The sequence below is a fragment of the Anomaloglossus baeobatrachus genome, chromosome 5, assembly GCF_048569485.1.
Source record: "Anomaloglossus baeobatrachus isolate aAnoBae1 chromosome 5, aAnoBae1.hap1, whole genome shotgun sequence".
NCBI lineage: Eukaryota > Metazoa > Chordata > Amphibia > Anura > Aromobatidae > Anomaloglossus > Anomaloglossus baeobatrachus.
In genome coordinates, this window is record NC_134357.1 from 500964832 (window position 1) to 500979810 (window position 14979).

At 44.3% G+C, this 14979-nt stretch overlaps 1 protein-coding gene across 1 annotated transcript in view; it reads right to left on the reverse strand.

Annotated features, from left to right (window-relative positions):
• Positions 1-14979, reverse strand: part of LOC142312829 (uncharacterized) — a 177211-nt gene that overhangs the window by 132095 nt on the left and 30137 nt on the right. Inside the window, 1 exon segment of the mRNA XM_075351815.1 lies at positions 191-633. Within this exon segment, the coding sequence (XP_075207930.1) occupies positions 191-633 (443 nt within the window).

The following is a 14979-nucleotide window of genomic DNA, read 5'->3' on the forward strand; positions in this document are numbered from 1 at the left end:
TTCTACATTCTGAACACGAAAATGGCTATTCTCCTGTGTAAATTCTGAAATGTGCAGCTAGATTTGTTTTCTTTGTAAAACATTGCCCACATTCTGAACATGAAAATGGCTTCTTCACTGTGTGAATTCTCTGATGTTTAACAAGATATGTTATGTCAAAAATCCCACATTCTAAACATGGGAATTTCTACTCCCTTGTGTGCCTTATGTGATGTTTTAAAAAAACAGATTTCTTTGTAAAACATTTCCCACATTCTGAACAAGAAAATGGTTTTTCCCCTGTGTGAATTCTCAGATGTGTAACAAGACTTGTTTTCTTTATAAAACATTTCCCACATTCTGTACATGAAAATGGCTTTTCCCCTGTGTGAACTCTCTGATGTATAACAAGATCTGATTTCTGTATAAAACATTTCTCACATTCTGAACATGAATATAACTTCTCCCCTGTGTGAACTCTCTGATGTGTAATAAGATGTGCTTTCTGACGAAAATATTTTCCACATTCTAAACAAGAAAACTGCTTCTCCCCTGTGTGAATTTTCTGATGTTTAGCAAGATATGACTTATCTTTAAAGCATTTCCCACATTCTAAACAAGAAAACGACTTCTCCCCAGTGTGAATTTTCTGATGTTTAACAAGATGTGATTTCTTTTTAAACCATTTCTCACATTCTGAACATGAAAATGGCTTCTCCCCTGTGTGACTTTTCTGATGATGAACAAGTTTTGGTTTATTACTATAAAATTTTCCACAATCTGAACATGAAAATGGCTTCTCCCCTGTATGAGTTCTGTGATGTCTAACAAGTTTTACTTTCTCGCTAAAGCTCTGTGTAACAAGATTTGATTCCTGAGTAAAACATTTCCCCCATTCTGACCATCGATATGATTTCTTTCTTGTGTTAGCTCTTTGATGTTCAACATCTATTTTACTATTTGTATTTAACTTAACAGTCTGCAATGAATTGGAAGATAGTATCTTATGAAACGGATGTGATAGATTTTTGCTGTGAAGAGCTGGCGGTATATTTATGGTAATGGCACGATCTTCATATGTATCTGGTATGGCACAATGATCATCTGCCAAAAATAAAACTGAATTTAATGTTTTTTTCAATAACTGTGAAATAATAATATATTATACATTTTATAACATTTGTATATAAACATTTCTGTAAAAATTGCTATAAAATTCAATGATGAAATAAACAATGGTGGATGGTAGACAATGGTAGATCTTAAAGTAAGCAGTAACAGAGTTAGGTCACCAGGTTAAGCTTTTAGTTTTTCATCTACTTAAGGTTATGCGGTAATATACAGTTAGGTCCAGAAATGTTTGGACAGTGACACAAGGTTTGTTATTTTAGCTGTTTACAAAAACATGTTCAGAAATACAATTATATATATAATATGGGCTGAAAGTGCACACTCCCAGCTGCAATATGAGAGTTTTCACATCCAAATCGGAGAAAGGGTTTAGGAATCATAGCTCTGTAATGCATAGCCTCCTCTTTTTCAAGGGACCAAAAGTAATTGGACAAGGGACTCTAAGGGTTGCAATTAACTCTGAAGGCGTCTCCCTCGTTAACCTGTAATCAATGAAGTAGTTAAAAAGTCTGGGGTTGATTACAGGTGTGTGGTTTTGCATTTGGAAGCTGTTGCTGTGACCAGACAACATGCGGTCTAAGGAACTCTCAATTGAGGTGAAGCAGAACATCCTGAGGCTGAAAAAAAAGAAAAAATCCATCAGAGAGATAGCAGACATGCTTGGAGTAGCAAAATCAACAGTCGGGTACATTCTGAGAAAAAAGGAATTGACTGATGAGCTTGGGAACTCAAAAAGGCCTGGGCGTCCACGGATGACAACAGTGGTGGATGATCGCCACATACTTTCTTTGGTGAAGAAGAACCCATTCACAACATCAACTGAAGTCCAGAACACTCTCAGTGAAGTAGGTGTATCTGTCTCTAAGTCAACAGTAAAGAGAAGACTCCATGAAAGTAAATACAAAGGGTTCACATCTAGATGCAAACCATTCATCAATTCCAAAAATAGACAGGCCAGAGTTAAATTTGCTGAAAAACACCTCATGAAGCCAGCTCAGTTCTGGAAAAGTATTCTATGGACAGATGAGACAAAGATCAACCTGTACCAGAATGATGGGAAGAAAAAAGTTTGGAGAAGAAAGGGAACGGCACATGATCCAAGACACACCACATCCTCTGTAAAACATGGTGGAGGCAACGTGATGGCATGGGCATGCATGGCTTTCAATGGCACTGGGTCACTTGTGTTTATTGATGACATAACAGCAGACAAGAGTAGCCGGATGAATTCTGAAGTGTACCGGGATATACTTTCAGCCCAGATTCAGCCAAATGCCGCAAAGTTGATCGGACGGCGCTTCATAGTACAGATGGACAATGACCCCAAGCATACAGCCAAAGCTACCCAGGAGTTCATGAGTGCAAAAAAGTGAAACATTCTGCAATGGCCAAGTCAATCACCAGATTTTAACCCAATTGAGCATGCATTTCACTTGCTCAAATCCAGACTTAAGACGGAAAGACCCACAAACAAGCAAGACCTGAAGGCTGCGGCTGTAAAGGCCTGGCAAAGCATTAAGAAGGAGGAAACCCAGCGTTTGGTGATGTCCATGGGTTCCAGACTTAAGGCAGTGATTGCCTCCAAAGGATTCGCAACAAAATATTGAAAATAAAAATATTTTGTTTGGGTTTGGTTTATTTGTCCAATTACTTTTGACCTCCTAAAATGTGGAGTGTTTGTAAAGAAATGTGTACAATTCCTACAATTTCTATCAGATATTTTTGTTCAAACCTTCAAATTAAACGTTACAATCTGCACTTGAATTCTGTTGTAGATATTTCATTTCAAATCCAATGTGGTGGCATGCAGAGCCCAACTCGCGAAAATTGTGTCACTGTCCAAATATTTCTGGACCTAACTGTATATATCTTTTCTTGTAAATTTTCTGGTGGAGAATTGTAAAACTGCCTGTAAACCAGTGCTATTACATGACAATCTCTTATATTTGCCAACCACAATATACATTCCATGTCAGAAAACAACGCAGGAGAAGCTGTTATTTTTTGGATTTTATTTAGCAGAAGTAAGGAGAGGAAGGAAAGTCCTTTATACATTTCAAAAAAAAGTGATAGAAACAACGGCTTCCATCACAAACATGTAAGCAGTGTGAAAATTAAAGAAAGACTTTACAGCGGTGTCCTCTTTTAGCCAGGTTTATCACAGGTTCTTTCTTTAGATCACCAACCTCAACCCATCTCCGACTCATGAGTTTTTAGTTTTTCGCTTTTGTTCTTTTTCCCTCCTTTTCTTTCATAATTTGTTTTCTTTTTTAACTAACATAGCTATATGAGGGCTTGTTTTCTTGAGGCAAGAGTTATAGTTTTGAAGTACACCATCTATTTGAACATATAACTTATTGAAAAAGAGAAAAAAACACAAGTGTGGTGAAACTTTGGGGGGAAAAAAGTAATTCTGCCTTTGTTTTATGTTTTCCTTTTTTACACTGTTCATTGTAAAAATGATTTGGCAAAATTATTTTTTAAGGTAGTACGATTGTGGTGATACTAAACAAGCCCTTTTTTGCTATTTTAGTGGTGAAAAAATCAAAACATTTGTTAAAAAAATGTTTCTGTCTCTATTTGCTGAGACCTATAACTTTTGTAGCTTTTTTCCATAATGCTATATGAGTGTTTGTTTTAATTCATACCATTTTGGGATACATAAAATATGTTCATTGTTATTCAAAAGTCAATAAAAAACACACACAGGATAGGGAAGGGATGATAAAAACTGACGCGTTTCGAGTGCGTTAAGCACGCCTAGCCATAGTATAACTAAAAGTGCTTTATGCACTCGAATCGCGTCAGTTTTTGTCATCCCTTCCCTATCCGGTGTGTGGTTTTTATGGACTTTTGAATAGTAAAAATGATTTATGTCACTGGAAGGTCAGTGCTGGGTCTTTCTGTTTTATCTTCATTATGCTGAGCTGCACCAGCTAACCCAAGCATCCTCCGTTCAAGTTTTCCCCGGCAAAGTGGATACATAAGCGGGTGAGCTCTTAATCCTTTTTTTTTTTTTTTTTTTTAAATGTCTTCATTGCTTTTTATTATATTTTTTGGTAAGAGGTGGTGATGAAAAAACAGGAGTTTTGAGGGTTTTTATCAGCATGTAAGTTATAGTTCCAATGATTATATTTTTTGATAGGCCCAACTTTTTGGGACATAATGATACCAAAACGTTTTCTTTTTTTACATTTCTTTATTTTGAATGAGAAATTCAAATTTTTATGTTTTTAAACTTTTTTTTATTATTTTCATTTTATTTTATAGTTACTTTAGGGATCTTGAACCTCTGATCGTCCGATCTCTTATGCTATATATTATGAAACCACAGTATTGCAGTACATAGAAAAATCGTGGTTCTCCGGAACATAGCTTCTAGCTAAGCTTCACCGGACGACTAAGACAGCAAGCCCACAATTTCCAGGTTAATTTCCAGGTTAATACATCAGTTACGGCTCAGACATGGTTGTGAGGAGCTGATGGAAATCGATGACAGCAGTTTCTGAGACTGCTTCATTTATTTCTTACCAACCTATGATGAAACTGTGTATACTATTGGTTTTTAAGTGAAGTCATATTCAGAAAAGATCAATTACTTTACTCAGATTATTTGCAGAGTTTCTGAAATGAACGTTTATAAAATACTAGAAGGTGGCCCGATTCTACGCATCGGGTATTCTAGAATTTACGTATTGTGTAGTTAATGTATGATTTTTGTTATATATATAGATGTTGTTGTCTGTAGTTACCAAGTGTTTGTGTAGGGGCTGTAGATGTTCTGGGTGTTGTCTGGGTGTGGTGGGGGGTGAGAGCGGTGTTGTTTGTGTGTTGCGTTATTTGTGGAGCGCTGTGTGTCTGTAGCGTTGTGTGTGTGTGTTGCGCGGTTTGTGTGGGTGTGGGGTGTGTGTGTGTTTTGGGGGGAGGTATGTTTTGTGCAATGTGTGTGTTGTGCGGTATGTGCGTATATTTGTGTGTGCCGTGGTGTTTGTGTGTTGGGTGTTGTGTGTGTGCGGCGTTGTCTGTGTGTGTGGGTGTCTGTGTAGGGCGGTGTTTGTGGTTCCCAGTGTGTGTGTGTGGTGTGTTGTGCAGTGCGTGTGTGGCAGTGTGTGTGTGTGTGTTTTGGGGGGAGGTGTGCACCCCCCATCGTGCTCGATCCCCCATGCTGCGCACCCCCCATCGTGCTCCATCCCCCATGCTGCGCACCCCCCATCGTGCTCCATCCCCACTCCCCATTGTGCTCCATCCCCCATGCTGCGCACCCCCCATCGTGCTCCATCCCCCATGCTGCGCACCCCCCATCGTGCTCCATCCCCACTCCCCATTGTGCTCCATCTCCATGCTGCGTACTCCCCATCGTGCTCCATCCTCCATGCTGCGCACTCCCAAACGTGCTCCATCCCCCATGCTGCGCACTCCCAAACGTGCTCCATCCCCCATGCTGCGCACCCCCCCATCATGCTCCATCCCCCATGCTGCGCACCCCCCATCATGCTCCATCTCCCATGCTGCGCACTCCCCATTGTGCTCCATCCCCCATGCTGCGCATTCCCCATCGTGCTCCATCCCCCATGCTGCGCACTCCCAAACGTGCTCTATCCCCCATGCTGCGCACTCCCAAACGTGCTCCATCCCCCATGCTGCGCACCCCCCATCGTGCTCCATCCCCCATGCTGCACACTCCCCATCGTGCTCCAGCCCCCATGCTGCGCACCCCCCATCGTGCTCCATCCCCCATGCTGCGCACTCCCCATCGTGCTCCATCCCCCATGCTGCGCACTCCCCATCGTGCTCCATCCCCCATGCTGCGCACTCCCCATCGTGCTCCATCCCCCATGCTGTGCACCCCCCATCATGCTCCACAGTCACACATCAGACAGTATACACGCACACATCTGATCGCATACACTCACACACACACCCCACTTCTCCCTGTGCCCACCGGTGGGCGGTCCCAGCAGCTGTGCTGCACGCCGTGCTCCTCTGCCGACACTCACAGATCCGATCGCATACACTGACACACACACACTCACACATCAGAACACACTCACACACATCCGATCGCATACACTCACACGCACACACTGACGATATCGCACATATGCGCTCACACAATCACAACATCCGGAGATACCACATGCTTCCGGCCATGTGATCCTCCGGCAGGTCCTGGAAGGTCACTGCACAGTATCTCCGCCGAGAAGCAAGCGATATCCTGGGATGTTGTGAGTATGTGGATGCGATCTGATGTGTGTGTGAGGTGTGTGTGTGAGAGTGAGTGTGATCTGATGTGTGTGTCTGTTCTCACCTGGGAGTCGGGTCTCCGTATCGGTTCGTGGAATGCGTGCGGGGCCAGAGCAAGCGTGCAATGAATGAGGGGGGCGGGGCGTGGCCGAGTTGCCAATGCGTGTAGGGGGCCGGGGCGAGAGGCCAATCCGTGTGGGGGGCGGAGCCTGGGCGAGCGGCCAATCCGTGCGGGGGGTGGTGGCGAGGCGAATGGCCAATCCGTGCGGGGGGGCGGAGCCGAGGCGAGGCAAGCGGCCAATCCGCTGCTTGTCACCGTAAGGACACAATTTTGGAGCAAGACAGACAGACAGACAGACAGAAAAAGGCAATTATATAATATAGATTGCATTAAGTAGAATTTCAATAATTTCCGCTGGTTTATGAAATACAGAATTACGCATAGAAAAAATAAAACACATTCACACATAAAATAACGTTATATGATGTCATGTTGAGCTGTGATTTTACTGTAATACACTTATGTTGGCACCTCCTGAGCTTTCATTTCACAACTGCTACTAGTAAAGAGTCCATAATCAGCCTGGTGATAATACTGTACAACACATAAGCAATGCACATCTGTATATACAAAGAATCTAGTAATCTGAGCCCCTGGATGGCCAACCAAAAGGTCTAGCCATCTGTATAACGGGTGTGTGGAATGTTCCAGGTACACGTTAATGCCAGTCAGAAGTTTAGTCTGTTTTTTGATTCAATTTGGTTTTGACCAAACTTACAAATTTTTCCTTAATCTGTTTTAGACCCAGTAAGGCATGTAAAAGACTGTTTAAACTGTCTAAAATGTAAGTAGATAAATACTTACATTTTAGACAATTTAAACAGTCTTTTACATGCCTTACTGCAGGGGTCTCAAACACGCGGCCCGTGGGCCGCATGCGGCTTCTTGCGGCTTGAAGGCCCGTGGACCCGGTAAATATGGCAACGGGTGCAGGGGCCGATGGCAACGGGTGCAGGGGCCGCAGCCGCCTGCTATTTATTTCAGCTTACAGCTTTGCCTTTGCTGCACACAGTGAAGTTCTCACTGCAGAACGCAATAACTGCCGCCTGCCAACCAGAGGCAAGCACCTGCTGCATATATCCTCAGATGCTTGCCTGTGATTGGCCAGTGGCTGTTGTGCAGTGAGAACTGCTCTGCACGTGCCAGCAGAATGTTCAGAGGTGACAGCAGCTGTGATCATTACAGGGTCCACGTGCCTGTGTGACGCCGACGGAGGATAGGTGAGAAGAATGTTTTTGTGTGTGTGTGTTTGGTGTATGTGTTAGCGGAGACTGCACAGGGTGTGTGTGTGTGTTAGCTGAGGCTGCACAGGGTGTGTGTGTGAGCTGAGGCTGCACAGGGTGTGTGTGTTAGCTGAGGCTGCACAGGGTGTGTGTGTTAGCTGAGGCTGCACAGGGTGTGTGTGTGTTAGCTGAGGCTGCACAGGGTGTGTGTGTGTCTTGCTAGCTGAGGCTGAACAGAATGTGTGTGTTAACTGAGGCTGCACAGGGTGTGTGTGTGAATGTGTGTTGCTAGCTGAAGCTGAACAGGGTGTGTGTGTGTGTTAGCTGAGGCTGCACAGGGTGTGTGTGTGTGTTAGCTGAGGCTGCACAGGGTGTGTGTGTCTTGCTAGCTGAGGCTGAACAGAATGTGTGTGTTAACTGAGGCTGCACAGGGTGTGTGTGTGTGAATGTGTGTTGCTAGCTGAAGCTGAACAGGGTGTGTGTGTGTGTGTGTTAGCTGAGGCTGCACAGGGTGTGTGTGTGTTGCTACCTGAGGCTGAACAGAATGTGTGTGTTAACTGAGGCTGCACTGTGTGTGTGTGTGTGTGTGTGTGTGTGTGTGTGTTGCTAGCTGAGGCTGCACAGGGTGTGTGTGTGTGTGTGTGTGTGTGTGTGAGAGCTGAGGCTGCACAGGGGGTGTGTGTGTGTGTGTTAGCTGAGGCTGCACAGGGTGTGTGTGTGTGTGTGTGTGTGTTGCTAGCTGAGGCTGCACAGGGTATCTGTGTTTTGTTGAGGTTGCAGAGTGTGTGTGTTGCTAGCTAAGACTCAATAGAGTGTGTGTGTGTGATTACTACAAGAAGAAGACATGCATGGTGCACATTACTACAAGAAGGGTACCTGCATGAAGCACATTAGTACAAGAAGGGGACCTGCATATGGGACACATTACCACAAGAAGGGGACCTGCATGGGGCACATTATTATAAGAACGGGACCTGCATGGGGGCACATTACTACAAGAAGGGGTCCTGCATGGGGCACATTGCTACAAGGTGGGACCAGGATGGGCACATTACTACAAGAAGGAGTGGAGTCCTGCATGGGGCACATTACTACAAGAAGGGGAGCTGCATGGAGGCATATTAATACAAGAAGGGGAGCTGCATGGAGGCATATTAATACAAGAAGGGGAGCTGCATGGGGGAACATTAATACAAGAAGAAGACCTGCATGGGGCACATTGCTACAAGGGGACAAGGATGCGCACATTGTTACAGAATGGGGAACAGGATGGGGCACATTACTACAAGATGTTGGCAAAAATTACTATGCAGTGCTTATTGTAAAACTGCATTACTTACAAAAAGGGGAAAGAATGTAAAAAAATGTGTATATATATATATATATATATATATATATATATATATATATATATATATATATATATATATATATATATATATACACACATACATATATACACAAAAAAGGTACACATTTGTTATAATAGACAAATGAAAAGTGTTCAAAAACAGTGATCCAAGGGTGTACAGAGAGAAAAAAACTGGTACCACTACCAATGTCACTTTGTCCTCAAAAGAATGCGGCCTCTCAAATTATTTTTTTTCTGTGTTCGGCCCATACACCCAGCCGAGTTTGAGACCCCTGCCTTACTGGGTCTAAAACTCCTGCAAGAAGTAACTTGCTCGTTACTTGTTTTCCCTTGCTTAGATGGCTCGATTTCTGTGTATGACCTGGTTCTATTTGTGATCACTTCTAGTCCATAAGCTGTAAACTGAAAGTCAAATAAAAGTCAACCTGCGGACTTTTACTTAACCTTTTATTCAGGTTAAAGGGAACCTGTCACCAGTTTTGGTGACTATAAGCTGCAACCACCACCAGTGAGCTCTTATATACAGCATTCTTTTAATCAACCAGAAATGCTAGGTACGGCACACGTGATGGCCAACAAGGCTAATGCAACACTAGCTCGCTAGTATCGGTGTAGCATGTTCATGTCTCCAATTTGCCATATTAAACTGGTAACAAACCAGCACAGTTAAATCTCAATTTAGTGTCATTTATTTTTCGTTAATAGCATGAATACCCTCTCTTGGAAAAGAATGATGTAACAACAAAAGGCCAGGTTCTAATTGAGCCAACAGCTTATTGCATACTTTTGGGGTTTACTGTTGCAAAATTGTACTAATAACACATGTATGCGCAAAAGTAAAAAGTCTGCATAATTGTTTTTAAATTATTATTTTTTCTTATTTTAAACACTATTACACACTAAAGCTATATCCAAAATATTACTTTGGTAGGTATATGCATTTAAGGGAAGCTGCAGCAATTCTCAACAGTATTGTTGCGGCATGTATGGTTGGTAAATTGGACTAGTAAATCAGTGACGTAAAACGTTACATTTAGTATTATGTTTAAAAAAAAAAAAATAAAATGCTACCCCCTTTAAATAGTCTGCGTGAATATACCCTAAAATCAACACATAATAATTGTAGCTGCCACCGAGGAAATAAACTCTGACTTCTCGGCATTTAGCGGTTACTACTCACCTGTGCGGTTATCTGTAGGAATCTCCTCTGTACACGGCTCGTCACCCCTCACATATGTCTCTGTAGTATTAATATGGGTCAGATCTTTATCCTAAAGCAAAAATTGTAAAAAGCATAGACAGATGGAGAAGTTGTGTGAAATTATTATGAAGAACAGAAAAGATGACAAACAACAGCAGTAGTTATCAAATAGCTGCAGGTCTCCTGAATAAATCCAAACTATCGGCTCCCAATACTAGCCAGCAGTCTCCATAACCAGAAAATTATGAGTAGATCCAAACATCTATATCTGTGATGAGCTTTATCCACTAAGTATAAAACATACACTGAATGGTCACTTTATTAGAAATACCGATCTAGTAGCGTGTGGGACCTTCATTGGCCTTCAGGAAATCAGAAATTTGTTAGGTCATAATGGAATCTATATTTCGGCCAATAACATCTCACAGTTGATGTTAATTAGATAGCTCATTCCATCAAGTGAAACTCTTCTCAAGCATTTATACATTATGTATCTCTAGATTACACAGGTCTGCAAGGGTTAGATGGTTTGAAAATTAAGAGGAGATTGCCTAACTCAGTAAAACTATCGAAAAAATTCCATCACGTAAACGTTTCCACAAACATTGATTCCATGGGCTTTTTCTTCCACCATACTTTGACCCCTTTTTCATGACCTCTAGTGGATAATTTTGGTATAATTAGACATAAATTAATAAACACTTTGCTGCGATTGGCTACTATGGGCACAGAATATTTTCTTAACCCAGCATCCAAAGAGTGTGGTGTACATAGCATACAATCATAGCATACCTTGCTTTTTATAAACTTATTAAACCCAAATTTTGCATATCTGTGTTATTTACAACCTATTTGTTTGGAAAATATCTAAGCCCTATTATTAGTGATGAGTGATGAGCGAGCACTAAAATACTCAGGTACTCGATACTCAAATTGAGTAAATTGGAATACTCGGGTGCTCTTCTTGCAAGTACAATGGAAGTCAATGGAAAAGTCAGGCACAAGCATTTTGCCCTCCCAAGCTTTCTGGGGGGGCAAGAAAATCGCTTAAATAGATCGAATTAATGCTCAAATGGAATGGGAACAGAATGGGGAAGACGCCTGGAGGCATTTTTGACTCCCAGGTCGCTGCTGGGAACAATGTTGTCAAAGTATTATGCCACTTTTTATGAACTGTCACGCAGACTATGGGAATTGCGGGAAACCGAGGCTCCTAAGCTAACCCTCAGACTAAGGGGCCCTGTGCTATCCTTATTCTCAGAGATACCCCTAATGGTGAGGATGCCTGAGTCCCCTTCCTTGCCCTGCTCCTGACTAGCCCTGATCTTATACCCGGGGACCCGGGATAGGAGTGTGATTTAACTCACAGACAGGGGAAACCAAAACTCTGTCACACAGCACGCATGCACAAAGGTATAAGACAATATGTGATTAGGAGGAAAACAAGAGGAGGTTGGAAACAACAAGACAACAGCTAACTCCACAACAACACCAAGCACAAGCTACTCTCTCTCCAGAAGGTAGAAGATTTCCTCCAACCTAAAAATGAGAGGAGCAGAAGTGATTGGCTTCCTTACAACATCTGATCAAAGAAGCCTAACGAGCAGGCTAGCAGATGTTAACATTTGTTAGTGAGTCTATGAATGAGCAGACAGTAGGTCAATGCCCGGATCTGCCTGTGTTGATCAGGAACAACAGAGAAACCATTGGACAGAGCGTCAGACTCTGCAATGTAAACAGAGCCTGACGCCGTCATGACAGTCGGTGAGTTTTGCGCAAAACTCCGTGTGACAGTACCCATCCCTCTAAGAAGGGCCTCTGCACTCTCAGGCCCTGGTCTCTCCAGATGGAGGTGATGAACTGCCCTAACCAGACGTTCCGCATGGATATCTGAGGCTGGAACCCAAGTCTTCTCCTCGGGACGATAACCTTTCCAATGAACCAGGTACTGTAAAAATCAGTGAACAAAACGAGATCTTAGACTTCTGAAATTCCAATGACTCATCTACTAAGACAGGTTGCCGGTAACGCTGGGTGAAAAGCCAGTGGATTAATGACAGCAGTTATCCTGAATGGACCAATAAACTGAGGTCCTAAGTTAAGTGAAAGCACCTTAAGCTTAATGTTTCTAGTAAACAAATATTAATGTACTAGTGTTCAGATACTTCTAAGATCAAACTGAGGATTATAGGAGTGAACGCATTAAATTAATGTCCACCATTCATCACTTAAGGCTAATAAAGAGGATTGCATTATATGGCTTCATTTTGGCATGCTATATGCATTTTCATATCTCTAAATCAGATTTATTTGATATCTCAACCCCATATGACTTGATAAATATAAATATATTGAGTACACAATTTTTGTTTCAGGCCTCTGCCACACTCACGTGAATTTCACGCACGTGCCGAGAGACACGTATTTTCCCTGCGTGTTGTGTGCAGGTAAGTACGTGTCTCTGGTACGTGCGTGACACGTGTGTTCTACGTGTGCTATCCGCGATAGCACACGTAGAATCGGTAATTATTATACTCACCTGGTCCTTCCTGATGTCCGCGCTGCTGTCCGTGGTGCTGATCCTCAGGCTCCAGCCCTCCCGTCTCTCCGCTGCTGCTGCTGCCAGGCTGTGAAGTGAATATTCAATGAGAATAATGAGCGGCGGTCGGCAGCAAGAGGCAGCAGCGGCAGAGACAGGAGGGCTGGAGAAGGTGAGTTAATGTTTTTTTTTTTTTTCACTGACATGTGTGTTTTCTCCGGCGCGTGTCACACGGGACCGCATCCACACTACACCCGTGTGGTACGGGTGCGGGCCGTGTAACACCCGTGCTGCCGGAGAAAACACTGACATGTCAGCGCTTTGAAAATCGCACACACGTACAAACGCACACGGACACACGTTCCGTGTGGTTTTACGTGTGTGTGCCTGCTACAATAGGGTAGCATTGGTTAAAGTGTCTCCGTGCCGCCGGTACGTGTAAAAAATGACAAACACGTGCCGGCAGCACGGATGTGTGGCACAGGCCTCAGGGAGTTTGGGTGTGGATATGACATTTTATGAGTGCATTGTACAGTACTGCACTGAACACTTTATAGAGTTAATGTGGTGGTTTCTCTGTGACGGTGTACTTTGGGTCAGCCAATGTGGAGTGGGAGAACCAAATAATTTCGGGTGAAACCTCCGCTGACAGGTAGGAATTTATCAAGGGATAGCACTTTTAACTCTGTAGCGCCCCTGAATACATCACGGTGCTACAGGGAACTGCATCCTTTCCCCAGGGTGCAGGGCCTACCCTCCATGGTTCCAAGTTCCCAGAAACCGGTGTCACCTCCATCAGCACCACAAACCCCAATTAACACCTCACATCATGACCTGTCAGACACACCAGTGAGTTGGTCTAGCTGGAACAGGGCCCCCACCTAGGGGTCAGCAGACTGGTGGGAGGGAACCAAGACAGTTCAGTGGCAGCCCCCAAAAGTGAGAGTAGCTGGAGAGTTAGCTCCCGGGGAGCTAGTGGAAGACAGAAGTTGGGTCACAGACAGTGGTCCGGGACCAGAGGAGTTGGTGACCGGGTACAGGGACGTCGGTCTGGGGTGCGACAGACGCAGTCTAGGAGGGACTGCAGGAACCAGAGAGGGACCGAAAGAGCTGGCCGGTACCGAGCACGACGGGGTACAGGACCCTAGGTCAGGAGCCGATTAAACGTCCTGGCAATTAACCTGCAGAGGAAGGGGACCTTCAGGGACAAAGTGACACCGGTGGGACCGGGTGCAGCGGCGGCGGCACTCAGAGACTTTGGTTTACCTACGGTGTGTGTGTGTCTACTTTCTAAACCTCATCCAACACCATGACTACCCTCAGTGAGTACCCTGATCCTTGCACCCTGTCCTCTCAAATCCACCAAACCCCAGAGTCCTGGGCCTTCTTTACCTGCGGAGGGACTGACACCTTGCTGCACCATACCATCTGCCCGGGTACTCCCTCCAGCAGCGACGGTACTCCCATTACCGCAACCCGCAGGTGGCGTCACGAACTTCTCCCCTGTAACTAACCCCCTTTTACGAATCAAAGTGTCCGCCAAGCTGGGTCCGGACCCCCCTCAAGCCATGATTCCGGACCCGAGCAGCACACCTTGAATCTTACCTGGCATCACGAACAGGATAAGGACTGGACCCATTAACCCAGGTGACGTGCGCCTTACAGAACTGTCCAAATCTGAACTGTGGCTGTTTATTTGCCATGCCGCCATTTTGCCCTCAATTTTGGCGCCTAAAAACAACAACTGCGCCATCATCCCCGTAAAAGGGCACAAAGCCTTAGCTCCGCCCCTTGGGAGTAACAGGATGTGAGGGTGGGGATTGGCACGGGGACACCATGACTCCGCACAAAAGTTCCTGGCTAAAAGAGCAGCAAGATTTCAGAGCCGAGAGACTGGTCGCCTGTGTGTTCCGTTCCTGGAACGGCTACTTGGATCGAGGAGGAGGAGACAGAGCGGCTCTGCAGGAGGATGCGGACGCAGTTCCTGTTCATGCTGGATGACTGGACGATCGAGATGAGGACCCCCCTCGAGTCACGATCCCGGATCCGAGCAGCCCGATTAACACCGGGGCGGCACACTCCTACCCTGGTACAGTGTATGCACTCAGTGCAAGGCCTAGATTAAATTTGAAGGAGGGATTGCAATACACTTAACAAAAGACGTAGAGGAGGGCCTATGAGTACCTTTTTGGGACAATTTTAAAAACATTCAGATTCCTACCTTGGTAC